This window comes from Fusarium pseudograminearum, chromosome 1 (genome assembly GCF_000303195.2).
Source record: "Fusarium pseudograminearum CS3096 chromosome 1, whole genome shotgun sequence".
NCBI lineage: Eukaryota > Fungi > Ascomycota > Sordariomycetes > Hypocreales > Nectriaceae > Fusarium > Fusarium pseudograminearum.
In genome coordinates, this window is record NC_031951.1 from 9,454,023 (window position 1) to 9,480,850 (window position 26,828).

The 26,828-nt window shown below is 49.1% G+C and overlaps 8 protein-coding genes across 8 annotated transcripts, besides 3 other annotated features; 3 read left to right on the plus strand and 5 right to left on the minus strand.

Moving 5' to 3' along the window:
* Positions 1-516: 516 nt before the first annotated feature.
* On the plus strand, positions 517-1,150 carry FPSE_03861 (uncharacterized protein; the record flags this gene model as incomplete). The annotated part of the gene is made up of 2 exons (XM_009256979.1): positions 517-567; positions 635-1,150. 2 exons carry the CDS (start codon positions 517-519, stop codon positions 1,148-1,150), a joined length of 567 nt encoding a protein of 188 aa, XP_009255254.1.
* Positions 1,151-1,370: 220 nt separating this feature from the next.
* Positions 1,371-3,284, minus strand: FPSE_03862 (uncharacterized protein; the record flags this gene model as incomplete). The annotated part of the gene is made up of 1 exon (XM_009256980.1): positions 1,371-3,284. The coding sequence occupies one exon, from the start codon at positions 3,282-3,284 to the stop codon at positions 1,371-1,373; it is 1,914 nt and encodes a 637-aa protein (XP_009255255.1).
* A 1,164-nt stretch (positions 3,285-4,448) lies between these two features.
* Positions 4,449-8,767, plus strand: FPSE_03863 (uncharacterized protein; the record flags this gene model as incomplete). Its single annotated transcript, XM_009256981.1, has 4 exons — positions 4,449-4,793; positions 4,853-4,922; positions 4,983-8,375; positions 8,430-8,767. The coding sequence occupies 4 exons, from the start codon at positions 4,449-4,451 to the stop codon at positions 8,765-8,767; spliced, it is 4,146 nt and encodes a 1,381-aa protein (XP_009255256.1).
* Positions 8,768-9,695: 928 nt separating this feature from the next.
* Positions 9,696-10,662, minus strand: FPSE_03864 (uncharacterized protein; the record flags this gene model as incomplete). The annotated part of the gene is made up of 2 exons (XM_009256982.1): positions 9,696-9,865; positions 9,927-10,662. The coding sequence occupies 2 exons, from the start codon at positions 10,660-10,662 to the stop codon at positions 9,696-9,698; spliced, it is 906 nt and encodes a 301-aa protein (XP_009255257.1).
* Positions 10,477-10,504: a microsatellite.
* Positions 10,663-12,020: 1,358 nt separating the features above from the next.
* On the plus strand, positions 12,021-12,410 carry FPSE_03865 (uncharacterized protein; the record flags this gene model as incomplete). Its single annotated transcript, XM_009256983.1, has 2 exons — positions 12,021-12,246; positions 12,307-12,410. The coding sequence occupies 2 exons, from the start codon at positions 12,021-12,023 to the stop codon at positions 12,408-12,410; spliced, it is 330 nt and encodes a 109-aa protein (XP_009255258.1).
* A 589-nt stretch (positions 12,411-12,999) lies between these two features.
* FPSE_03866 (uncharacterized protein) lies at positions 13,000-13,533 on the minus strand (the record flags this gene model as incomplete). Its single annotated transcript, XM_009256984.1, has 1 exon — positions 13,000-13,533. The coding sequence occupies one exon, from the start codon at positions 13,531-13,533 to the stop codon at positions 13,000-13,002; it is 534 nt and encodes a 177-aa protein (XP_009255259.1).
* Positions 13,534-20,015: 6,482 nt separating this feature from the next.
* Positions 20,016-20,059: a microsatellite.
* A 33-nt stretch (positions 20,060-20,092) lies between these two features.
* On the minus strand, positions 20,093-20,536 carry FPSE_03867 (uncharacterized protein; the record flags this gene model as incomplete). The annotated part of the gene is made up of 1 exon (XM_009256985.1): positions 20,093-20,536. The coding sequence occupies one exon, from the start codon at positions 20,534-20,536 to the stop codon at positions 20,093-20,095; it is 444 nt and encodes a 147-aa protein (XP_009255260.1).
* Positions 20,537-21,336: 800 nt separating this feature from the next.
* Positions 21,337-21,375: a microsatellite.
* A 2,653-nt stretch (positions 21,376-24,028) lies between these two features.
* On the minus strand, positions 24,029-24,774 carry FPSE_03868 (uncharacterized protein; the record flags this gene model as incomplete). The annotated part of the gene is made up of 5 exons (XM_009256986.1): positions 24,029-24,076; positions 24,187-24,262; positions 24,354-24,399; positions 24,430-24,477; positions 24,735-24,774. The coding sequence occupies 5 exons, from the start codon at positions 24,772-24,774 to the stop codon at positions 24,029-24,031; spliced, it is 258 nt and encodes an 85-aa protein (XP_009255261.1).
* Between the last annotated feature and the right edge of the window lie 2,054 nt (positions 24,775-26,828).

Sequence of the window (26,828 nt, forward strand, 5' to 3'; positions counted from 1 at the left end):
CACCACATATATCATGTTACTTGGAGTGTATTTTAATGGCGGATACGCTGCATAAGAGGCGAGCGAACTATGGGTTTTACGAATTGAACAGCTTTGATAGCATCGATTACTACAAGATTAAATACACATACCTATACCTACATACTTGGCAATGTTTAAGCTTATCATTTGTTAGAACTCATGGACTTGTAATGGTTTCTGAGCTAATGGCCGGTTTCAGACAGGCGAGCTAAAAGAGAGACATTCCAGCCTCCAGCCGCTATCATCATATTCCGAATTGGAAATGATAAATAAACTCCGTAGTTCCTATTTCCAGAGCTCTTGTTATTTCTTGGATTATTACCATTTTAAAGAGCTTTTTTTCGCTGCGACTTATCCATCATGATGGCCTTGGAAGTAATTGGAGGTGGGGATTACAAGTTAAGGTTGCCCACTGGGACGAAGCGAGCATGGAGGCTTCCACTAAGCCGGGCTTCCTCTTTCAACCTCCATCTTCGCCAACAAGCTGTTATAACCATGTCCACCGCGATACCTTCGATCGCCTGCCTAGGCGTTATCGGTCGAAACGTGAGTATATCCATATCTAATCCATATTTAGTCGGGAATAGTCGCTAACTCATCGTTCTTCCTACAGAACAACCCACTTCACATCTCAATCTTCCCCTCGCTCGATCCGGGGACAAACACATTCGCCCCGATTCGTACACCTCTCCAGTTTTCGCTCCTCTTGTCTTCTACCATCGATGTCTTCGATCTACGCGCAAAGAACAACGCTGTCTCGGGTGTAGGCCTCTCAGGTGACTTTGGCCTGCTGCACGCCGTCGACGACCGTCTTGCTGCCTACGGATTCGAGACCAACACGGGCGTTCGCATGGTTTGTGTCGTCGACATGCGTGGTCGCCGCGTAGATGGCAACGCTCCCGTGGCTGCGAGTAGGGGCGCTGCTGCGGGTCTGCGCGACGCCGAGTTGAAGCCTGTCTTCCGCGCTATGCAGCAGGCATACGTCAAATTACTGCAGAACCCGTTTTATGACCCAGATGAGCATGCGCCGCTGGGTGGGAGAGGGGGTAAAAAGATTACAAGTCGCAAGTTTACCGACGATATGAAGAGAATAGGGGAAGGTTGGACGCCAGGTGTGACGAGCCTCTAGGCTCAGTTGTGATGAAGCAGTGTATAAGTAAAGCAACATATAGGTGCATGGCGTTTTGGAGTATGGCATAACGGAATATCCGGTCATAGACTAGTTAGATCTTGCCCTCATACGGGCGACTGATTGATTCATAAATAACCCGAATGTATTCATTTCCAAGTACTGAGTACCGGTATGTACTCATATATGCGTATTTTGTGTTCCATTGACTTCAACTTATTCAGACACTCTTTTCCGAGTTACTCTTCAGATGCTCGATCCTCCACTTTGACAGTCCAGCCATCTCATCGACTTCCGAACTCTCACCCATCCCCTCATCTTTACTCAGCCGATTTGCGCCGATTTGATGTTCGATAGCTTGCGTAACCATGCCTCCCTCCCAGTGCCGTGCCTCGAGAGGTAGCGGCTGCCACCAATCTCCTATTCTTGCATGCCACTGTGCACTACAAAGTTCCCATAGTCGAGAGATTGCTCTCTTGTATGCGAACCTCTCATCTTCGCCGGTAAATGCGCTCCTGTTCGCAAAGTCAACGGGCTTGGTTTGTATGCCAAAGTCCGAATCCTGGTCCGGGTCGTAAGATGCAGTGCTTGACTTTGTATCGTAGTATGCCACATTGGGTCGGAACGGAGACATTTGGTCTTGGTATACTTCAGCAATAGTTTCCGAGATAAGGTCGTCAGGCTCATTTGGGTTGTTTGGTTTTCCAGTGGCAGAGCCTCTCTTCTTAGGGAAGAAAAGTGTATCGGGAGGGTTCTGGGCCCGGATGATGAGTTTGCAGCGAGCCTCGTATAGAGCATCCAATAGAGTAATAAATCGTCGCGCCTCGTTCTTGGTCGCGTGTGTCAGGACAGGAACATTGTCGATAATAAAGGTATGGTAGGTAGAGGCCATTGTGATATAGTCAGCCGGTCCGAAAGTCTCGACTATTTTGTCAAAGTCCCAGAACACATAACCATTGTAGTGGCGAGGAGTGTGAACCTTTCTACCATACACCACGACAGTTGAGGGTTCCCATGGCAGTGATTCGGGGTCCGTCCATGTAATGGCAGTCCTTACTCGCTCTCTCCATACATCCTGTTCATCTGTTGACAGGTAATAGTTGACCGGTTTCTTAACAGTTCCTTCTAGTTTGTCATGAGCGATGGCTTCTTCTACCACAGTTTCGCCTTCAGCGGTGTTTCCAGCCATGACGAGTGGGCTGTCAGTCTCCTCTCGTCTTCGCCAATCCTTGGCTCCTTCCATCTGCCAAAAGTCGCATCTAGCCTTTAATACTTCAAGGAAGTTGGCAAAATCGCTGGTTGATCCGTACAGCTCGCCTTGGGCACGCACTGCACTACCGAAAAACCTACGGATCAAGCCTCTTGTCGGTGCGAGCGTGTAGTCCACACCGATTGCATTCTGGAGCTCTTCAGGCATTCGGTTCGAAGACGCAATGAGAACACCGCCAAGCTGGAAGAAAGCAATGAAGAGATGGCTGAGGATCTTGCTAGCCGCTTTGTCAGGCAACTGGAACTCGTCAAGGAACAGGATCGGAGACTCGTCAACCAGCTTCTTGGCCATCCACAGGATAGAATAATCTTTTTCGCCCTCTTCAACGCCGGGACTGGTCTTTCGATGGTGCTCGAGTTGGGAAATGGTATAGAGCATGAAGGTATTGAAATGCCATCTTCGCTTCCGCTCAGTTGGCAAGCCATCTGCGAGCAGGTCAAGCAGCATGGACTTGCCAGTGCCTACTTCACCTGATAGAAACAGTCCCTTGGGTGAGTCTATCTCAATTGCCGACTCGTGGTTCGCAAGTACCCGTGTCATAGCGAGACTCTCCTTTGCTTCAGGTGTTGAGAGGAGATGCTTAAAGAGCGGGTTCCTCCATATGGAGTGGTTGCGCAAGGCAAGAATGTTGCCATTTTCTTCTGGGTCGTCTCTAGGCCTCTCCTCCGTTAAGCGGGTGACTTGTTTCAAGCGTTGCCGATATTCAATATGCGGCGAGTAGTCCTTGATGCGGAGATATATCTTGTGTAAGTGCCTGGCAAGTCTATGCTGAGATGGGTCTGGAGCATAAAGACCGGCGGCTACATGGGTTTGATACTTGACCAATGGATCTGTTATAGTTACTGCTGTTGAGAATCGTCTCATCTTGAGCCTGCTTCTGAAAGATGTGAGGTGTAGTGTTGAGTTAATATCGACATATGTGGTGCTAGAGACATAGGGTAGGCATGAATCAAGAACTTGGCTGACCACGTGGTTTAGCTGACAGCTCAATTAATAGAGGAAGGGCTTGAAGAATGCGATGTTAGACACAGAGAGGGATTAAAGATGTGTTTGATCCATATTCCTGGGTTAGTAGGTAAATACCAAGTCTGCTTGAATTGTATTTAAGTGGCGATTGGCCAATATGGCGATCCGCCGTTTGATCCAACCTTTATCAGATCGTGGGTGCCATACGCATCATCGACATGTGACCAAACTTCAGTCCCAGAATTAACCACCAGAGATAACTATGCAATACGATTAGCAGTCAATTAAATGGAAACAGTAGATCAAGGTCTAAAAGGGAAATGAGTTAGGTAAATGTCACAAGTGAATCATTGGCAAGAAATGGTGGAATATGAGCTGGCATTGATTGCACGTTGCCTTGATAAATGAAAGTATCGAAAGGCATGGAGTACCTGGACTCAAAGTATTGTCTTGACTTCAGCTGTGACTAAGGCAAGGTACCACAAGCCTAGAGGTACCTACCTACTTCAGACAACGGAGGCTCTGCCACGAACTGTCTGCATGCGAATGGATCTTCAGTGGGGCACATGTAGCCCGAGCTTTGGGTTCTGGTTGGCTCGCACACCTAACTGATGGAAGCTCTCAAGGGGGTTCAAGGCGAATGCCAGCTCAGCACAGCAGCTCTAGCACTACACCTCAGAGGGAAAAAAAAGGCACCGGAGCGGATTCGACCAATCATAACGCGCCAACCAAGGTCGTAGCTGGGAGACCAACGACCTATTTTGTTGTTCGATTGGCTATCGATGCACGCTTCGTCACTGCTCTCTCGTTGCAGGATAGGCTTCGAAAGCCCAGTTTTCTCTTGCATCCCATCCCATCCCATCGCCTCAAAAAGTCACCGTTAACATCCTCCCATTCACGTCAGCATTCCGTCGCCATCACGATCATCGTCACGTTCACGCCGCAAAATGCCTCTATGATCACGCGGCTAATACCATCGCCAATTTAATCCGACACGTCCTATTTCGCGACTTCTTTTCTTGATACACCATCCATCGACATCAACTTTGCGATCCACCCAAAATGTTTTCCCCGTCCATCGCTCAAGGCGGCCCAGCCACTGCGACTCGTTCACGCCGTCGCCAGCGCCCTGTGAGCTCCGAACGTACCACTCAGCAACCGAAAGCCAAGAGACAGAGGTTGCCTCTGACGGAGCAGACTTTTGTCAACCCGGATAACCAACAGGAGATGGTCGAGGTGAAGACTGATGCCAAGGTCGCGACTCTACCCACCAAAAACAAGAACAAAAACATCGAGCCGCCGCCAGAACCTGCAAGCCCAGTTTTGCGCAAGGAGTTGAACGTCCGCGTAAAAAAGCCGAAGCACGGCGACCGTGCCGCTAATAAAGGTGATGGAAGTCTTGTATTGGTAAGAACAGAGAATTCACTCCTTTCAGCATGATGCCACATACTGAGTGCCCTGCGCAGACAAGTACAAACGCATACACAGTTAGCAAACTCCCGGCTCTGCCCGACAGAATTCGCTCCGACTGGTCAGGTAAGTCGATGCGCACAGTGAATCGACTTTTGGATGCCCTGCTCACTTCTAACACCACAGCCTACCAAACCGCCGACATCTTCTCTACAGGCTACGCCCTCTCCCTAACCCAAACACACGCCCTCGTTTGGCCCTACACATCCACGTCGCAATCCCCCGAGACCTTTTCTTTCAGCCTCCCATCGACTACCAGACCAAACGAACCCCTTCCTGTAGGATGCCTCGTCTCACCATCCGCGTCATCTGCCGAGCCTGGCTTGGTTGTGGTTATGGGAGGCAGTGGGAAGGTTGTATACTGGGAATCGATTGCGAGCGCGGCCACGTTTGTTTTCATGAAGAAGGACCGCACAGGTGTCGAGTACACCGTCTCAGGAATGCACTCGGGAGAGAAAGTTGTGGCTATTACCAACGCTGAATCTGCTGGTTTCATACTCACCTTCAACTCTGGGCGCCTCGCGTACATGAACGTGCGCGATAGCCAAGGTCGACCTTCCATTTCAGTTCAGTTCTTGCGCAACAACCTGTCGCCCCCCACTGGTGGTATTTTTGGCAGTATTCGACACGCCTTTCAACATCTATCTCTCAAAGGAGACATTGCCGCCGTCCGAGCAGATCGGTCTGCACGAACAGGCGAGAGGAACATTGTCGCTCTCACCGGCAAAGGACGACTTAATGCCTGGAGGGTTCACCGCGGAGGACATAACGAGATTATCGGTGATGCAGATGTACGCGAAGAAATTATTGCTGCACTGCAGGAGACCGACCCGGTGTCCCAAGAGTATCCCGAGGATTCTTTCGAAGCAATTGACTTCACTTATGTCCCCAAGGGCTTGGAGTCCAAATACCTTGATCTGAGCAGGCTGAGTGATGCGATGACCACCGATGATTCGTCAGTGCAACACCTCCTGGTTCTCGTCAGCTTGACCCTGCGAAGCACTTCACGCTACGCTTTGGTTGAGGCTATTCTAACCCCTAGGGACTGTCAAATTGGCATGATCCGTCCCATAACCTCCTATAGCTCGCCATTTTCATCATCTCAACTCTCCGAAACTCCACGACCACGCCTATATCTTCCTCGACCCGCCCTGGTTGCCTTTGTCGTTTTTGATCGCGCGACTGTCATTGCATCTATTGCTGTCCCGCCACAATCCCCCGAATCTCAGCTTCAAACCGACAGTCACATACTACCTGCCGCCTTTGAAGATGTCATCGACTTCCGCGAAGATGACGTACACGAAATCATTGGTTCTGGGTTTGAGGAAATAGCGTCGGCCTCTAGCCACGAGGAGCATCGACTACATCGACCCAAGACAAAGAACCCCGCCGTTATTCTTATGGTTAGAGGAGCCGGCGCCGTGCGCATTGTGACAACCGAGGTGGACAAATTTGCTAGTGACCAACCACCAAAGGTTTCCGCGAAGAGCAAAATTGAGCAGGCAGTCTTCTTTGGAGTGAAGCAAGACAACCCCTTGATTTTTGACGGCCGCCAAGACATCAAATTTGCCGATGACGAAATTGCCGCAGCTGCTCTCGAAGTCAGTCATGAGATCTTGAGCTCGAGCACCCCCTTTATATCAACCCTTCCAGCTTCATTGGAAGATAATCTGCGAGCTCGATCAAACGCGCTTGAGAGGTTAATCACTCAGCTCAGAATCATGGGGGCAGATCTTGACCGCAAGACACGTTGGAGCCTGCTGTACGACGCCGAAAAGATGCATGTGGCTACCTTGCTTTGGAAGAGGCATGAGGCTTTCACTGCTGCACGACCGGCAAATGACAAGAAGAGCCTTGTCGGCACGATTGTTGAATTCATCCATCAGGGTCAGAAGCATAACCCCGTCGCTGAGATTGGCGAGGTTGATCGCGTTCGTCACTGGTTCATCAACGACGTCTTCCGCTTGGAACTATTTGTTGCTTGGGCGTACGAAGTCATCAAGACCTTGTACAAGGACAATCTACTTGATGACGCCAAGGTTAATGTCATGATTTACGAAGCAATTCAAGTCTACAACTGCACATACACAGCAGCCCATGATTTCCGAAAGAACAGCCTTAGTTCTTACGGTCTCGGATTCGAAGAGCTTCGCTTGGGTATTCTCCGCGACGGATACGATGACCTTCCTGAGCCCTGGACTGGCTCTCAGTACGTCGCCAACAACGCCAAACGTCTTGTCGATCTCTCCGATCAGTGGGTGTTAAAGAACCATGACGCCGGAGAATCGAACAAGGCAGCAAACCAGCCAGATCCGAAGGTCGTTTCCAAGATTTTCGAGGAACTTCCTACCCTCATTGACGGTATGCTCACTTCGGTTCTGGAGTACGCTCGTTGGTCAGCAACGCAAACTGAGCAAAAGGTCATGTCGCAACAATTCGCCAAGGTGTATGCAACCGATCGCTTCGAGAAGCCTCTTGCATTGGCACGGTCTGGAAAGTGGGAGGAAGGCGCTTCAATTGCGGAGAAACACGAATGCCTTCGTGCCCTGTCTGTCATCCTGCTTGATCACATCCAGATACTCGAGAATCGCCTTGGCGAGCCAGGACTCTCCCTGGTGGAAACGCAAAATCTCAAGCGGCTCAGGGATAGTAAGAAAACCAAGCTGCAGAATAGCTTTTCTACTTACGGACAGGCCTTTGCGTTTCCTGCTTACGAATTCTTGCTTCAAAAACACGGAGTTGAGGACGTATTGGAGTTCGACCTCGATAACCACGGTTTCAAGACGCTGTTCCTCCGTAGCAAGCCTGAGCTGGCGCGAATTTCATGGATCAATGATGTGCAGCAAGAGAAGGACGTTGGCCACAGTGCCGACACGCTGATCGACCTGGCACTTAAAAAAGAACAACAAGTCTGGAACAAGAAGATCGAGTTGAGTCTCGGCAAACTTGCTCTTATGGCTGAACTTGAGGAGAAGGACATCAAGGCCGGTGGTCTCAAGGTCAACGCCGATCAAGTCCGTGCCGAGGAAAGGCTGAAGAAGGTTGATAGAGAGTTGGTCGCGATTCGGATCCAAGATCAACTATATCACCAAGTTCTTCCCAGCACATACGATGCTGTGGACGACGCTGCTGCGCTCAACTTCGCCATGGAGGTTCACAGCATGAATATTCCTCGTCGTCAAAAGGCCCAACACCAGATTTTTGAAGATGGCATGAAACGTCTTCTACAGCATGAAGCCTTGGACGCCATGACACTCATCGACCTTCTTACTTTGATTTATTTGAAACCTGAGTCACGGGCCGAGATCGCTAATCCGTTCTGGCTGGCTCTTCTTGTTGCCGAGAGCAGCTGCCACGGCGACGAAGTTAAGGAAGCCAAGAGGATGATTTGGAGGAGACTCTTTATTCGTGATGATTGGTCACGCATCAACGACACTCAGCTCAAGGATGACCGTGAGGTTGTTGAGAGGCTGGAAGACACGGAACTCTACTCTATGCTGACAGATTGCATCAGCTTTCGTAAGTTGACTTCCGAGTTTGGCAGGTTAGAACTTTTGCTAATTTTGATTATAGAAGATCCACGGGAACCTTTCCGGCCTCAACCACCTAACGAGGCTTTGGGTGCTTTCACCGAGAACCTCGACCGTCGGTTCCGTGACTTCGAGGCATCGTTCCGCACAAAGCTGATCGAAGTCATGAAGCACGAGGACAAGCTCCTTCATCAGTTCGTCGAAAAGAACCGCCTTGGCCAATGGGTGCACACCACCTTTGAGGCCGTACGGGCAGAGCTGGACAGGACATTAGACACCGCGACCAAGAACCCCAGCGTTGTTGACACAGATAAAGTTATGGCCGGCTCGATATTTGACACTGGCATGTCGGTGGACACGAGTCCTGGTGGACGATTATAGATGAATGGTTCACCGGCCGAAGTCAGGTCGCTAATTTGTTCCTGCAATTGATTAGCTTGTACAACAATACACTGTTCTGCATGGGCCATGCATACTGAAGATGGGAGTTGATGCAGCTGCCACAACCATGGCATGCATCAGCGTTCATTATCCTACACAAAAAAGGAAGCACGCATACATGCACGGCAAGAAAAGATAAAAAAGGGGGATGGCTACATTAGGCTGGTTCTGGAGAGTTTTTGGGCTGCGGCCTTTCTGCGTTTGGGGGAGGCATGTCTTACTGCATGGTTTCTTATTTTTTCAACGTTTCTGATCTCTTGTGCCTCAATCTTGTACATAGGAGCCCTCATTCATTAGAGGTGGGAGTAAAAGGCTAGTTTTTGGGTTGACGACTACCTGAAGGCACGACCGAATCAGATTGTCGTCGTGTGGTAATGAATACTTTTAAGGATGCACAATATCTGCATACCGTTTATGCTTACAAATATCTTGCTTTTGTATGGTTGAGTTATGTCTATCACTTTAATGGAATTCGTCAATCGTAGTCACCGTTGCATCAAGCTTGTTTTGTTTGGCTGCAGTCTTGTTTCATTCCGGCATCATGTACATAATCCATACGCCAACATCATAACCCCGGCACTCGATTTCATAATTGATTGAGTCCGACATCACTCCTTTTGACCCTAGGGACCAGATCGTACGGAGAAGGCAGCGGAGCCTCATCCAAAAGTGCGAAATCTGTATCCATCGTCGAGACTACGCAGCTCGAAAAGAAAACCGTTTGTTCGTTTTCAGCGTAGAGTCAGCTGCGTAGCCAAGATAGAACACCATCAAGACAAACGTAACCACCCAGCACCCACAGGCCAAGGACGTTGTTGGCAGTGAGTGGGGACAGAACTGAGAGAAAGGAAGAAAGACGCGGGGTTGCTTAACCCTGCATCTTTCTTCGCTTGCCAACCTGGGCGGAGAAACCGGTCTTAATAGCAGTGACACTTCGTCGAGAAGCACAGTTGTTGCAAGTAATGAAGTACAGACGGTTCTCACCCTTGTTGAGCTCGGTGTCGGGAGATTTGCAAGTCTTGCAAGTGACGTACTCGACTAAGAAGGACATGGTCAGCAACTACATGTCTGCCGTGTAGCATATTCTACAAAGACTTACTGATGTATTTTCGGACGACGTTCTCGATCTGCTTCTGTTGGAAACGACCCTTGATAACCAGTCTTCGGCTACCGTCGACGGAACCGCTGGTACCCAACTCAGCAAACAGATAGGCAGTGACGTGCTCTTCGGTTCTCTTCATGCGCTTGCAGATATCGGCAATGTTGGCGAAAACAGTTTTTCGGTTGCCTTCTCGCATGCACTGGGGTGGGGGAATCTTGTAGCTCTTTGTTCCGGTCATAACGTGGTCGGGGTTCCTCTGGGTAAGCTCGCTGAAGAATCGAGAAAGAAGCATGGTGTAGCCGATGGCCTTGGTCTCGTCGTGAGCCCAAATGCCAGTTCCTTCGTGCATGTCACCCTCTTGCTCTTGAGGTTCCTCCTCGGCCTCCTCAGCGCCCTCCTGCAACTCAAGCTTCTCGAGCTGCTTGGTGAAGTCGTCGTCCTTGGTAGCCTTGGGCTTCTTCTTCTTCTTCTTCAGGGTCAAGTCGAGACCTCCATCGTCGGCGGGGGCAGCATCGTCGGCAGGGGCGGCGTCGGCATCATCGTCGACCTTCTTCGACTTCTTCTTCTTCTTCTTCATGAGAGAAAGGTCAAGACCACCATCCTCAGCTGGGGGGAGATCCTCAGCAGCTGTGGCTTGCGAATCAGTAAAGGACTCAAGGGCGGCAGAAAGCGGCGGCGTACGAGGCGTGTGGGACTGAGCCGAATCCTTGGGATCTTCGGTAGCGTTAACCATGGTGACGGAACCGTCAGCGTCTACTACAACTTGTTCGTCGGTGAAAGCAACGGATTTGCGAGATTTACGTTCGGTCGGTGCCTGTATATTGAAGAAAAAAAGGTAAATGCGTTAGTGGAGGATTCGATTGAGGGGTGGCGTTGCCGGTAGTCGTGGATAATGAATGATGATGGTGAAGGTGGCGGTTAGGAAAATGTGAGTCAAAGGCCCCAAGTGGTAGAATAAATTGATGTCAAATCGCCTGTTCTCCCTCCTAAAAGTGGTGTAGGACGGTATAGAGATACTTCCACACTGAGGATGATGGTGGGGTAAAAAACGATAGGGAAAAGCAGTGATAGGCTGGGTGATAGGGCGCTGGAGGGTTTTTGGAGGGGTAAAAGATTGGGCCTGTGCGGTTCAGAGGGTACAAGGACAAGGCATCCGACAGACGCCATGAGAGCCTGGCACAAGCATATGAGGTTCACATGGAAGCCAGGCTGTATTGCGATTGTAGTGCATCGGGTAGGTCGTGTTTTGACTCAAAAGGGAGTCGGTAGGGAACAGATGTGTGTTGACTCACCTCGCCCTCCATGACTGCGTCTGCGTCTGCGTCTGCGATTGCTTGGAAGGTGTTTCTTTTTTGTTGCACTGCGCCCAGTTTGTACCGGGAGTTTTTTTTTTTTGGGAATGTGGGTGTCGACTTCGTATAAGGTAAAGAAAGCTCTTTTTCCTTTTTCTTTCACAGGCTCTCGCGCAACGATAATATGTATTTTTGAGTCGCAGAACTTTCGCGCGTTCTGTTGATATGCTTCTTCTGATTGATTTTGTTGTGGGTTAACAAGCTAGAGGCAAGTGAATCCAACGTCATAGGCGGATGCGATACCTTGAGTCAACAACAGCGCAAGCGGACCCCCAGCTTCACGATAGCGAGTCACGTGTAAAGCCACGTGCTCAACCGCAATGCCATTCGCAACCAATCAGGCAGGAAGCTGCTCGTAGCTTCCCCGGTTCTGATCGGGAGTGTAGCTCCGGATGCCGATGCGACTCCAACCTTGACGATTGACGAACATCACCTCGGCCGTCATTTTTGGTTGTCTACTATCGCGATTCAGAGGGTTCTGGCATCCCTCCCCGCAATCAAACTTATTACACTCGAACTCTCTCACGAACAGGGGCTGTTTTAGCTTCTACACCGGTCCGAACTCTTCGAACTGTCCCGCCTGAAGCGGCCCGTGATCTCAAAGTCCGACCCCAACCTCGAATACAGATTTAGTCTTCCTCGCTACCTGGCCCAACGACAACCCACGCGCCAACTTGAATTATTGCTAGCTTAATATTTCCTCAAGATTTGGGGCCTCCTACCTTCCACGATCGCAAGCATGGCCGACTCTTCCCTCGTTGATCTCCATGATGCGTCCATGTCGGACGACAAGGACGACCTCGACTCTCTCCCCTCCATATCAACCGACGACATTTACTCCGATGTTTCCGACTCAGATGCACAAGCCGAGTGGGAGCGCAGTCTGGAGCAGCTGCAATTGATATTGACTATGATGATCGTCCCCTGGATGGGTAAATACTTTGGTCGCAAGTTTGCCTACTGGAGTAAGTATTCCTTTGTAGTGGTATGAAGCTCGGCAGATTCACTGACATGTTTCCACTTAGGTTGGTCGCGATATATGGAATGGGCACATAACGTTAATGTTCGATTAACAGATAAAAAGGCATTTAAGGCGGCGGGTGTTGTTGAGACTGCCGCAACATTATAGACGACATACACGTCCAAGGACGAGGGGCATTCTAAAGACAAACACGAATGAAGGATCCTTAGGAGCACGCATGGCTTTAGTACGGTGTTGGGGTATTCCTGATCGCATATTTTAAAATAGATGACTATACATGGACATATCATGACTGCGCTCATGCCTCGATTGCTACCCGTTCAACAGGAATTACTCTCGACTATGATTCCAGGGCCAATAGTTTCTGAGAAAACCCTACAATGCCATGTCACAAATCATGTCTGCATTGAAACTAATTACTACATAATCATTACCCATCGTCCAACTCCTGTGCTGATCATACTTCTTTCTCTTCTCTCATACAAAAAATTAACACATTCAGCCATTCCTGGTATAGAAAAAACTCAAACATAGGTCCTTCTGGAAGTCGGTCGCCAAGAATTGACGACACCCCTTTGGTGCGCCTTTTGTGACACTGTCCCGAGAGATTGACCCAGTGTTCCGCAGCCTTGGTACAGCTTCACTTATCCGACCACGAGCTCTCATTATCGCGTCAGCGACATTCTCCTGCAACGAACATCTATCGTGGAATAACATTTCGATGCCATATGGTTTATCACACACTGGAAGAAATCTGCGACATGGATGGCCTTGAAGCGGCGCTTCGAAGAGAGCCATAAGTGTTGCGGGCAGCTCGAATGGTCAAGAATAGACTTCCAGACACACATGCAAACAGAAACCATATGAAGACTGTGCTTGCTTGCAGTCGGCGACACCGGCCCTCATCATTCGCTGATCCCCATGCAATCCAGTCCGTTGGCAATGCCTTGGGGTTTATCTCTCCACAGTTGACGACGCGCAGCTTGGCAGCAAGGACAATAGCTCCGATGAAAGTGAAGAGAACAGCGATGGCATCGAGTGGGAGTTGGAGAAGCGGTTTGTCGAGAGCAGAGACGAAGAAGCCAAGGAGGCCGATGATGCAAACGATCCAGCCCACGATTGCAACAAACATGATAAAGTTGACAGCGGCAGTTGCGGAGCCTATGGCGTCGATGTTTGATGAAATAACACTGCCGATAAGTGCTGTTAGGAGGAGGGTCATCAATAGCCCGGTGCCTCGCAGGATCATCTGGATAAGATTGTAGCGCATGATGGGCAACTGATGCTCAATATGCGGTCTACAATGGCGTCGATAGGAAGTGCGGCAATGGTTACACAGAGGAGTAGTTGTGGTACTGCTGGGAGTGGATGGGCAGCCTCTGCACCGTGGATGTGTCGATAATATGGGCTATTCGAGCAAAGTGCTTGCTGTTCAGTGGGTTCGTATGGTTTCGTAAGTGGTGATAGAGTGGTTGTTGATCGGCAGCAAACCTGGAGCAATGCGGGGATGACGATGTTCAGCTACCGCAGTAAGGCTGCAATTTTTGATGGAGGATGCATGTGGAGTTAAATTGAATCGAAGCAAAGTAAATGGACGTGATGTGACTGATTCTAAATGAGACGCTGGCGATGGGGTCTTGGTTGACTATTTCTCCTTTGCGCATTGCCCAAGCAACCGCAAACGACTGCACCTACTTTAATGATTTCGGGAAGGTCAACCGGCCTAAGGTTGCAGTGGAAGGAGCCTACTCCAGACCGTTTCTGTAACGCCTACGCAAGCTTCTTTCTCTATTACTTGACCTGTAAATCATACGAATACGCCAGGACAATAAATGAGCTCCCAATTCCTTGTTCTAATCTCTCGTTATGTTTCATGATAAAATATTGGCCAAGTGAATGACTTTGGCAACATCGACATTGACCAATCAGGCCTTTCACAGAGCTGTCGTCACTAGGTACCTTACATATTTGCATTCCATGGCCGCTACAGAATAACGTATCTGCGAGTTTGCTGCAAGACAATAAGCTATGCTTGTTCACTTCAGAAACCCTAGGCGGTTGTTTTTGGCTGTCTATTCGATCAGCTGCGTATTCGGCGGTAAACTTTGCAAGAATCTATTTATCGATTCATTCTTTGGTTCATGTTGCTGCTGCGCCTCCAGGTGTGGTAGTACCTGGCGGTTGGCAGGTGAACCACCTTAGTTCCATTCCCCGGGAATGACGGCGGCTACAGCGGTACTGCACCCACTGATCTCATGCCTCTTATCTGATTCGCCGCTATGGATCATCGTCAACCCAATGGGTATGCCCGGCCCCTTCGGGTGGTACTGTAGCTGCAGAGAAGGGTCCTTCCGCCCCTCCCTCACCCGCTAACCATGCAAGTCATTGGATCAATTCCTCACCTCTCCAACGACCTCATTCGATACACAAAAACATGTTTTGCCATCAACTCAACTTTTTACATACCAATACCTTAAACAAGCTTTCAGCCAACCATACGTTTTCCGTCAGCTGGGTACGCATCCGCCATCAGCTAGCCACTTGAACACCCCCAAATTAGTGCAGAGCCACCGACTGGTTTGAATTTCACATCTGCACGGAAGAGGCACCTGTCACTGTTCAACTGCCGTACGCCATATCCAACCATCTCTCGCACTCATTTCTCCTTGCAAATCCCTTTTCTTTCAGTGTCAAGTTGCGGATGGCGCCTTTACAGTTTTGGCCGGTCAGTTCGAGAATATTCATGAAACAGGTGCAGCACTACAGTCCTATACAGCAATCGGCATCCCATTGTCAGAACTATTTCGGTGTTCCTACACGGTCGACTCTTCCCCCCAAATCAATTCCAACAGTCAAGTGCTTGGAACGTCGGCTCCGTAACACAACAGGTTTGTTTAGCACAAGTGACCAAAAGCATAAAGACCAAAAGCACGTATCTGCTGCTTGGCAAAGTGGCTCATCTTGCCCCTCTTCAAATACTCTCGCACATGTTGAGTAGACTTTTATCATGATCAATCCAGCATGCTAGCCTGTAGGACCTTGTGATCCTGGCCTGGCCTTAAAGGGTTGCGTGCAGCTCGGAAAGAGATGCCGCGAGATCTACATCACCGTACTGCACACTTGCGCCGTCGATGGTCTGAATCCGGCTCGCGGATCTGCAAAAGTTGCTGTATTCACCCAATTGTGGGGGACCGATATTTTACGGAGAATTGAAGTCGAGCAAAATCCAGAATAATCACCCATCACAGGCGGTCAACTGCCAGGAACCAGTTGGCTCAAGTTGTCCCACGACCTCGTTCGTTCACTTGCTAGTGGCTTCGTTGACGCCATTTCACCCAGCCCACTCAGGCAGCCTCGTATTCCCTCAAATCCCCCTCATCAACAGATTGCAGCTTTGGTGTAACTCTCACCGCTTATGACTGGCTGGGCACTGGGCAGCACAACTCCCTGCTGCAGCTGTCAATCTCATCTTGGAGCCGGGGTTGTTGGGTAGATCCGCTGTCAGCTTCCGCAAGAAAGAGCCTCATCGATCTCAATATAACCAACATTCACAGGTTCCACGTCGAAAATAGGTAAGCAACGCCATCCGGGACGTCACTCTTCACCGCTTCGAATTACTGAGTGGCACTCCTTCCGCGTACCGAGCCACCGGTTCCTTCTCAAACTCTGATGAAGATGTCTTTTACCAAAAAGAATGTAGCTCCAGCCCCATTCAGCACATAAGTTCCGTCCCGTCCTCCGGGTCCTTACTTCCAGAGCCTCGGGATGCCCCATGCCCATCACCGCTACATTGGGGTTAAGCTCATGGCATGAGAGCAACGATCCAAGTTCGAAATTGCCCCTTTCTCTAAACCTCTTGGGTTGTTGGCGTCTTTCGGCGTGATGTATTCTATACCTTGATGCTTGCGAGCAACGCCTTCTGCGCTGGGTGTGAGGCAAATAACCTTTGCCTGGCGCCAGACTATCGATCTGGACACTTTTGTCAGCCTGCCTTTTGCACCATGATCGGAGTTTCACGGTACTAACCTTTCCTCTTGAGGCAGAAAGCTTTGCCTCTTCCGGTATCCTTCTGGAATTTCGTCAAGCTTCTATGCGGTTGGTCAGCATCTTGTGCCTCTACACGCCTCCTCACGTATTAGAGTTTCGAATCTTCAACTTACCGACTTTCTGGATTGCCCAAAAGAGTCACTACCAACGAAACTGGCACAGGGGCTGGAAGCTAAGACGCCTTACCCTTCCAGCTGGTCTCGCACCCCTACGCATCACAGTAGGCGTCACGGTCGCGTTATCAGGTCAGAAGTGGCCATTGGGTCGGGCCAGACTTTCGATGGTGACGTTTGAAACCTCAACGTCCAGATTAAGGGTCTTCAGCAAGCCTTGAGGTAGGAAGCTCTTCAGCTAGGAGCCATAGCCATGAGCCTCGGTACTGAGAAGCCAGCCTGTTACAGCTTCACTGCAACGGAAACCGAGTGTCGGGGGGATGAAGAAAGCCTCACAGTGACACGATGGATCGATTGATTGCCTGGCAATGCAGACGTTCCTCCTGGCAATCTAATGCCGGCACCTTTATCGCCGAGACCAAGTTGGCAATTGGGCCTTGAATCACAACCAAGTATCCGCGAGGTTGGAGCCATCCGCTTGTCGTGGGTATCCAGGAACATGCAATACATAACGTGCAACACTAAAAGCTAAGAGAGCTTAGCTATACACAGAATCAGACGAACAAATACTGGCATTGGAGCTGGTGTTTGCTCAACGTGCTGGTAGCTTGAAGATAAACTTTCCTGGCGCAAGCGCCTGCAACGTTTTCCCGACCCTGAGATGATATTGTGAAAGCGGCCGCTCTCCATTATGGGGGATGGTATGCAGCAAGGAGCATCAGCGGCTCATATCCAAACTCTATCTGATCCCCCTCACCCAGTCGGGATTCCAAGATGGGTGCTGAAGGAGGCACTATTCCCTGAGCTGATTCCGTCCCTCGACGGTGTCGCCCAAAAGACCGTATTTCATATGGACTCTAACCTTTTCTTACCACACAAGTTCTAGGAAAGGTAATATTGTGGCGCAACGTTAATGAAAATGGCGGTGTGTTCATGAATACGGCGAGCCAACACTTATGGTTCTCTGCGTGGATCCAAATGTAATGCCCTACTGTGGGTTCTGATTTTAGCATTGTCCACAAACTCATCTAAGATCAATCTACGAAGTCAAATGGGCCTTCCACACGATCAAGATGCTACTCTCGGCGAAAGATTACAGAAAAGTTGAACACAGCTACACTGATTTGAGATGCCGGTAAAGCAGAGCGCCTCAACAGCACCCGGTCCCATGGTTCCACAATTTTTGCATTCCTCTGGATATTACCGAGCGTTCAAAGTTCCCGCGGCCGGGCAGGTGGGATTATCTATACGATCTGAGGTGTAGGTTGGTGCACTACGTAGTAGGCTTCCTGTTACGACGACACTCACAAACGAGTGTTGGCGTAAATGTTGCAATGTAACAATATGCTATGTGCTTCGATTTGGCTTTGAGGACTCAGTTGCACGTCAGGCGGCAAAGGTATCGATCTCTTAGTATTAGAGCCGACGAAAGCTTCACAAGATTTCGCCTGCTTATCGTAGTACAGTAGATGTTCTAACGTCGGCGGAAGTGGGGCAAGTATCGGCCCCGGGATCGGAGTATCGGAGCGGTACAACGGCAGGGCTGTAACTGCCACAACTGCGCGCCCGGCCGGATGTAGGATGTGTTAGTGGATATTGTTATCGACTACTGTAGATCATAGATCTGCACCGGAGCGTTGGGTAGCCGTTATTGGAAAAGATGTGATTCCGCGGCAACCAATCCATCATACTCACTCCTCCTCTCAAGGTATCAGAAAGCTTGCTGCTAAGTGTTTGCGAGATGAAATCGGGGAACAAGGTCATCCTCCTCCGTCGTCTTTATTGATTCTTTATTTTTTGCACCTCCATGCTCAGATATTAACTTTTCTAATACCCCCCCTTGGATACTGTATGCACATGCTTGACCTGGCGGTCTTAGTGAGAAGCTATTGACAATTAGTGATGCGAGTGCAAACTCAAAGGTGCAAGACCCAACAGCGACAATGCACAGGATCATGACTGGTTAGTGCGTCAGCAAAGGTCCATCAAGACTGACGCAGTATGATGCTATTCATGCTTAACTAAATGCTTCAATCTGGTAGGATCTTACCGAAATGAGACAACTGCCTTGGGACACTTGCCTTGTCTGGATTGTCGAGGACAAAAGTGATGGAAGGTAAACGCAGCACAGCAGGCAAGACATGGGTGGTAAGATACCAAGTGAGTTAGTTCCAAGAACCAGATGATCTCAATATTCGTTAATATTGATCCACGTCACACAGAAAAGTAGGGAGATGATGATGTGTACTCTGCTTGGTCAAACATGATTTCATGAGCTAGTCTATAATATGCCTAATGTCTCAAAAACACAAACTGCAGCTATACGTCGCGTGGTATTTCTAGTATACAAAAGTTCTTTAATAAAACATAGGATCGAAAGTGGATAAGAAAAAGAAAACGAAGAAGAAAGAACCGAGCAGTGCAGCTCTGAATCGAACCCGAATGGTATCCATAAAGCATGACTCGAAAGTGAAAGGAATTATCAAACGACTTCAGAAGTGCAGGCGACTGCCAGCAGCCAAAGACGATTCGTTAAAGTTGAGCAAGAATAGCCAGAAGAAAGAGTCATGGCAAAAGTGGAAAAGGATAATGAAGCGAAGAGCAATAATAATAAAAGCCTCCGCTATGCAGCGGTAACGAGTCAAGGACAATGTTCCAACGACGAACACAGGGGCAATTGGGGGAGGCAATTCAAAGGCCCGTATGACTCGCCTTGTCACCAAGAGTTTGAGACGATGCGACGTAGATCTATCGACATGAGTCAAGACTCAGTCGAGAAGGAAGATGCAAGGAAGACGAAGACACGCTTTGGAAACGCCACTCCATTCTGTTCTACAGCCCTGTATACTAAGAGGCGACAGGGTAGACAGGTCGCATGGAGACATGGACGACACTGTAAGTGCAGGACAGTATGACCGGAGATTGGCGCCGGCAGTACCAGAAAACGGGGCGCCATGCGAACCATGTTGGATGGCAGAATTCTTGACCCACAAAGCTAGCAGGTTTGGACTCAGGAACCGGGGCTTTGTGGTGGATCATCCAGGGTTTCTCCACTGAGTGGATTCGATGTTGGGTTTGGTGCTTCTCTTTTCCTTCTCCAGTTCTTCTTCTCGGCTTCCGCGCTTGAGTGGGCATAATTAAACTGATGTGCATCTTCCGGTCTGCCATGACTTGATAAGCCCTGCGACGTATACCAGGTCATCTCAGCGCCGGCGAGCAACTTCCTCCGAGCGAAACACGCAGGGGTGTTGGGCTCTATCCTGCCTGCCATTATCCACTGCCCAGCTCGGTGATTGAGAAGAAGTGAGAGCTGAAACCTGAGGGCTTGTGCAAATGATAGGCAAGTCATCGGAAACTCGGATAATACAATCAGGTTTGGGCAAAGCCTGGTTTGCCTCTGTGGGTATTCATATGGTAATAGGTGTGAGCACGTATGGATACTCATGTGCAAGTGTCGTATCATCGTTGATAAAGATGAAGATGAAAAGAGGAAAGAAGAGGGGAAGTTTTGTTTTTTTATCAGCAGTCAACGATGTACGTGCACCTCGTTGCTCATGTAAATGGGAAGCGTTGGATGTGTCAAGCGGTTCATGGGCAGGACAGGACAGGACAGGACAGGACAGGGCAGGACAGGACGCTGCCTTGTGTAAGTGCGATCCTGAGGAGCGATCAAGCGTGAGTGTTATCCCAGAATCGCTTGCGAGCGCTAAGTGCCATCTTGTTGCCGATGAATCTGTGCTGGAAGAAGTTGAAGACAGCAAACTCGTCTTTTGTCATAACATACGAGTCGGGATGCGCTGCAACTTTGCTCCAGATTCGTGCCAGCGCACCCTCTAGTATCTTGCTGATAGTAGGGTCTGATGAACCATCAGGACTCTCGCGAGCGATCTCGAGTGCCTGTGCAACACTAGCGTCTTGTTGAGATCGTGCATTAGCAGCGGCGGCAGCGGCCATGGCGACGGTGGTTGTAGAGTCGAGGGTTGGTGAGTGGTTGAGGTTGGTAAAGTTGAAGTAGGAAATATCTTGTTGCTGAGGTTGGCGATGGGAAGAGGTAGGGCGATAAGGAAGATAGTAGTAGGATTGTGACTGAAATTCTTGGGGAGCGACGGACATCATGGTAGTACTTGTATGTTTAATATAAGCCGGAGAAGTGGATGGGCTTGATGCAGGCGAGTCGCGCATGTATCAGAGAGAGATTTCCAGGCTAGGAGCTGGAAATAGAGCTGCCCTTGTGGAAAGTAGGTAACTTAGACAAGTGGAGAGGCAGGATGGGGTAGGGAGGGGGGCGAGTGGCTCGTGTGGGTTGACAGGCTGGTAGTGATGATATTAATGCCTGCCCAAGATCTGGAACAACGTCTCAAGTGGATCGAGTTATGACAGGGGTCAACAGGTAGCTAGGTAACCCTGCTTGAAGGTTTGCTCCAGCCAAACTGTACTGAAGAGCGAGTGTGGGATGATGGTGGTACAGTAGACTGTATGTGTGGTATGTATGTATGCACGTGTGTACGCAGACAGATGGTAGGTATGGCACTGGCTCGATTTGCCCGTCTCGGGGATTTTGAGTTGGCGTCTGTCTTACACCGACAGCGATAGTTGCTATATTGTGTCCAAACAGAATCCGAGATGTGTCGGGGCGTGGACAGGGAAAGGGTCCTTGTCTTGGTCTTGGTGGTTATGGCCCTTGTCAGTTTAACCCCAGTAGAGAGGCGAGAGGCCTTGTCCTTGTTCTGCTCTGCTCTGGTCGTCTTTTTTTCCCTTCTCGTCCTGTCTGTGTGACTGGTGACGGAAAGTAGCAAGGGTGCCTTATGTATGTTTGTCGATGACAGGTAATTGATACGGGTGGGCAGTAAGACTGAATGCTAATTGGCAATGCAACTCTAAAAACGTCGATCAACGCCGCAGAAGATGAAATTTGATGATGATGATGATGATGAAAATATTGATGATGGTGAGAAGAGAAGTAGTTCAAGTCAAAGGCTGACCCAGGAATCCGGAGCAAACGGCTTTCCTTTATACTCAAGCATGAGATATACCAAAGACTAACCTGTGAACCAGCGTGATGGGACGGGGTCTCGGCTCCAGCAACGACAAGCTCGCATCGGCCGCTTGTAGTATTGGTACGGTCAACTTTGTTCATTTTCAGAATGCGTTTTTTGCCATTGACCACGCGTTACGTAGGTTGGCTTCTCGAGCGTATCCCTTTACCTTTCCACTTTTTTCTTGTTGTCTGCCAGGCGCCGCCATAGATGTAGCCATGGATCGTCCCGGGGCGTCAGGTTTGGCCACAGGGGTGTGCGTTGGACCGCTGATGTCTATCCAAATGGACATTATGCGAGGGAAAAGAGCAAGCACGGTAGAGTAAGGGGATTGAGAAAGGGAAAAGGGGACCACAAATTGAAGCAGGGGTGTAAGAAAAGTTTAAACCCGCTGAGAAAGGATGCGGCGCACATTTTTTAGTACTCAGTACTTGGTCCAAGGGAATTGGGTGTATGGTGGCATTTCCTTTTGGTTTTCTTTTAAAGTTTTGCTTCCCTCCGGTCGTAGTGTATGTAGACAGGGGAGTGTCACGATAAGGCGTGGGGCCTGGAAGGGTACCTAAGGTAAAGGGTATTATTGAGCCACCCAGACGGCCAACCAAGGAAGGGGTAGAAGGTAAAAAAGAAAAAAAGCAGCTACGCCATAACAAGAAACACAGTGAAGTGCACCGGACCCAAAGTCTATTTGCACCAGAAGGCCAGGTAGTTTAACAGGATGGGCTTCTGACTTCTGACTTTTTGGATTCAGACCCTCATGAGACCTTGTTCGGCGTGACTCGGTATTGCAAGTGCAACTGGGGCCACTTGAGTAGTGAACCTGGTCTGAGATAGCCCAAGGCGGGTGGGAATAAGGGATTGCCAAGTTTTCAATGCTGTCGCTGTAGATCTTCAGATCCGAGTACTATAGACGAACGGTGGCGCGAAACAACACACACGCTGGTGGTCTTGGAACGGACCGTCGTGGATAGGTAATCTCGATAACGCAGTTCCCTCTTTGGGTCACCAATGCAGAATTGGCAGAATATGACCAGCGTTTTGGTGGACCGACGTGACCTGACATTGACATGAGTGGCAGTTGTCAGTTGTGGCGGAGCCGAGTTTCGACTTGATGGATGTTGCCCTAATCGACCATTGCCCGTGCCCGTCCTGTCCTGTCTCGGAAATAATGTTTCAAAAACTATCAACTTGGTCCGATGGCCAGGATGGTTATGTTGTGATAGTGGAGGCCTTTGAATGCTATGAAGCATGATCCGTGGGCCCTGAAATCTTAGTCAGTTGTATGTAATGTGATCTCGGGGAAGTTGGGTTGGTTTTCTTGCTTGGGTTTCCGTTTCTTCACGTCCGGTCCGTTCGTTCCCTCAGAATGTTAGCTCACATGTACATGCAACGTTCGAAGATGCCCAAAGGAGAAAGGTTAGGTAGGACCCTACATAGGTATTACCTAGGTAGACTATGGGTCCATGTTGGTTGGTTCAATCAGTAGAAAGTGCAGTATGTACATTTACTGTCCCTAGTAGGCAGGCACCCCGGCTCCGGTTCGGCGAGGCGAATGGCGCTTACCAAACTGGCAGGCACGAACTTCCGACATGTAGTGGAGATACATGCATTCAGCTCCAAGACCCGCGGCAATCAAAGTACCACCAGTCGCGATTGCCTAGGGACCTGTATCCCAAAAGAGTAAAACAGTGGCTCAGTGGTTTTACTGTTAAGCGCGATTGACTTTAGTACATGTCTCCCTATGAGGTTAGACTCCTCCTTCTCGCTCCAAATGGGGGTGTTGGTACACCCAGAGGGAGCCCTGGAGCACTCAGGCTTACCTGCCTTACCTCAATGCACCTTGGCTGGCTGGCTGGTTCTCCCCATAATGAGGTTCTACTTTGCTACTAAAGCCGGTAGTATCATTTGTTCTTTGTGTCCCCATCATGAATGAATTACGTCGTTTATGTCATGTTGAAAATGCGGTCAGGAAAGGAGACTGATTAGGGTTTGCATTTGTACATAACGAGCAGTTGAAAGCGCCGCAGAGTATGTAGATGCGCTCGTTTCCAGTAAGTCTATCTGCTCCAACTAAGCTAAAGATGCCACATAGGCGAGCCCATGTCTCTTGACTGGGTCTATTGATTCCCTACATACATACACGCATTGCTGAGCTTTCATCTTGGGTCAAGTCAAGCCGGGCAGCCCTACGTGCTCTATCCATACTTGGAGTCTGTTCAAGCCCTTGGCGTGTTGGTCAACGGCGCCATAGAGCTGGCGACCCTGATACCCACAAAGCTTCTGGATTCTTTCTAGCACCGGCATCGGCCTTCTTCATACCTCCCAGATCAAGCCATGGTCCATCTCTTAAGCTTTTGTCCCTGTCGATTCCATTCCTCAGCCATCGGAAGTTCAAGTGTGTTCTGAAGCCAATGAGATGTACGTAACTCAAAGGGGGAAAGGTTAACAGTATCCGTAATATCTGTGCTTTATTGACTTTTGGTATAACTTTTTGTTTTGTTTTAGCTTTCGTGCGTTGCCAAATAAATTCAGGGTTCCTATAGATGGGAAACGTCATAACGTGACAACTAAATTAACTTAGATCCATGGCAGATGATGCAGTCAATGCACTGACTGAACACTAATGAATGGATAGCAGATGATTGACAGGCCGACGGTGATGCACCGGAAATGCAATGCAACCACTCCCCACGCCATCTGCTGCACACTCAAGGCAGGCAGCATACTTACCAGGTTCATTGCGTGCATGTCATTAGGCCTCTTGCTGTTTTTCGTCTGCTTCAACTTTTGGTTTTTGCTCGGTAGTCTGAAATAGGGTTCGTACAACTCATCAAACACGACAGACAGCAGGTATTAGTGTTGAGACCAACGTGTGGGTTGCAGAAAGTGTAGCATACATAAACTCTACGCTCCATATTTTTTTCTTCCTTTTTCTTTCCCTGCCTGTAGGTTAGTAGTTACTAACTAACATACATACAACACTCACGCTGGCATTAGATCCACCGTGTTGGCCAACTTGATCTGCTCAATCCCTACAGCTCATCAGCTCTGAATGGAGTTCTGCCTGAGTCTCACTACCTGAGCCCGTGCAGTCGACACCTTGTCCTGTCTATGTGGTTCGTTACTCAGAGTGCTGCCCAAACTTCGCCTAAAAGTCTAATTGTTTTGTACCCATCGGGGTCCGTCGGTACTGGGTGTATTTAGGCAGGTATGTCATGACTGCAAGTTAACTCTCGTACCCAACAAACTTATTCATTAGGTGGTTTGTTAGCACAAACAGATTACTTGCTTTGCTTCACCGACTGTTCTGCCATTCATGGTGGTGTCTACCACTTTGTCCCTCTGTCACGCGGTCATTTCTGACTACCTATATAACTTAGGCGCTGGATCGCCTGGGTAATTAGTTTGGTACCGTCCTGAACTGTATTTTGTGGTCGTAATTTGACTAATGGTCTGCTCCGTGCATCTATCGAGTCAGCCTCACATCGTCATACCCACACAGACAGTGATAGAATATTAGACGCGGTGCCCGTTGAGCCGAGGTGCTTCGGGGCAACAGAGACTGAGTAATTTACCGTCTGTTGGTTCAACTTGTAATGATGAAAAAGTCGGTACCTGTTGATTGGTTAGATCTTTTTGACTTTGATTGTACACATGTACAGCTGTGATTCATGTCTTTGTCAAAGTCTAACCCAAAAACAAGTTTGCTGAGGTTTCCCCTATTCACTCATCCTTTGAACCTGGGGTTGGGGTTGGGACGATCATACAACATATGCGCACTTCTGATATTGACAAGAAGCCTGAGCGTAAACGCACATGCGCATGCATGAAATGGCCGCGGTAGGACACCCAATACGGTACCAACGCCAAGACATTGAACTACCTACGAGTGTGACAGTAAAAGTGACAAGCGACGTGTTATGTATTATTTCCAGGCTCATTTCCATGCACGTCTCCCTAATGTTGCAGCGGCAGCAGCAGCAGCCTCCTGTGATACCTAGGCTGATCGACAAAGCAACAGTCCGCTAGTGTTGCTTGGCCTCGGAACGTCCTCACCGGTCTCACAATAGCAGACACATCACCGGTGCTTTGTTACAAGTCGCATTGTCGATACTGCCTCATTAGGGCGGGCTTTGTCTGGAAGTGGATGTTTGCCTTGTACTTCGTTACAAGGTCCACCACATGGTTCCGCTCAAGATCTTTGTCCCGGAGAATGTGTGGGGGATCAGGTTCCATGCATGTTATTGTCAATGCCAACCCTACCCTGAATCTTGCTTGTGTCGTATCCCCACTCCTATACTTTTGTGCTGTACATACGGACAGTGGCGTGGCATAAGCTGAACATTGTGCGCTTAAGAGGTGGTGAGGGAAAGTCTGGAACCGGGAGCTTAGGCGAATATTGAATCTGTGACATGTCCACGTTATGGACAATGCCAATAGTGGCATGTGCTGGTGCAACTCTGAAGTCTCACGATAACTCATGTTGGAACAGTAGGTACCTGAATCTGCTGGGTCGGGATTGGCTCAGGAACCTGAGTTTAGCACAACCTAGAAGGGGAGAGGACCACTTTTTCCCACATGGTCAACCGCCGCCGCCTGATCCCTGAAGAAGGGAAGCGTTGACAAGGGATGATGATGTTGGTAGATGTCTACCTGCCTGAGCACTTCATCCGCCAAGAAAGTATACAGAGCATCTGGACGTTTGTGTTGAGCCTGGTCAATAGCGTCTTGTGCAAACGCTTTTTTCAGTCAGGTAGTAGGCAGGTAGCAATTTCATGACCCCGTCCACTATTATCCCAAGCGTGCCCACCGCTGCTTCATCACCAAACTCTATTCTTCAAGCACCAATTGCTCTCCCTGCTCTTGCTCATGTTTGCTTGCTAAGCCGTTACTGTAGTGGTTTACTTTGGGCCGTTGAGCCGATCATTTCAGGGATCCCTTGTCCGGGTGAACACAAACCTACTATCGCGTACCTATCCATGAAAATCAATACATTGGCATTTACTTTTTCCCTTGCTTATCGTAAGCAAGTTCTCGGTTTTGACTTTACTGTGATCTGCTGTTAGCTGGCGGCGAGCTGATTACCGTTCTTGGTTTGTTAAATCCTACTCGCCTGAATCCCACAGCCCAAGACCACGCACACAAGTAAATACGATATCAAAGAAGTAAATATTAAAGTTTGAATCACGAACAGTGGTGAAATACATAACGACTCGCGTTCGACCAACATGAATATCACATTACATAACCATACGTAATCGGTGCGGAGCAATATCTGTACCCCTTGTGTCTTTGATACGTGTAAACTGAATTAGGATTTGAATTCGCTCTTCCTCTCGGAGCCGCGAATTGGCGACAACATAATTACGCAG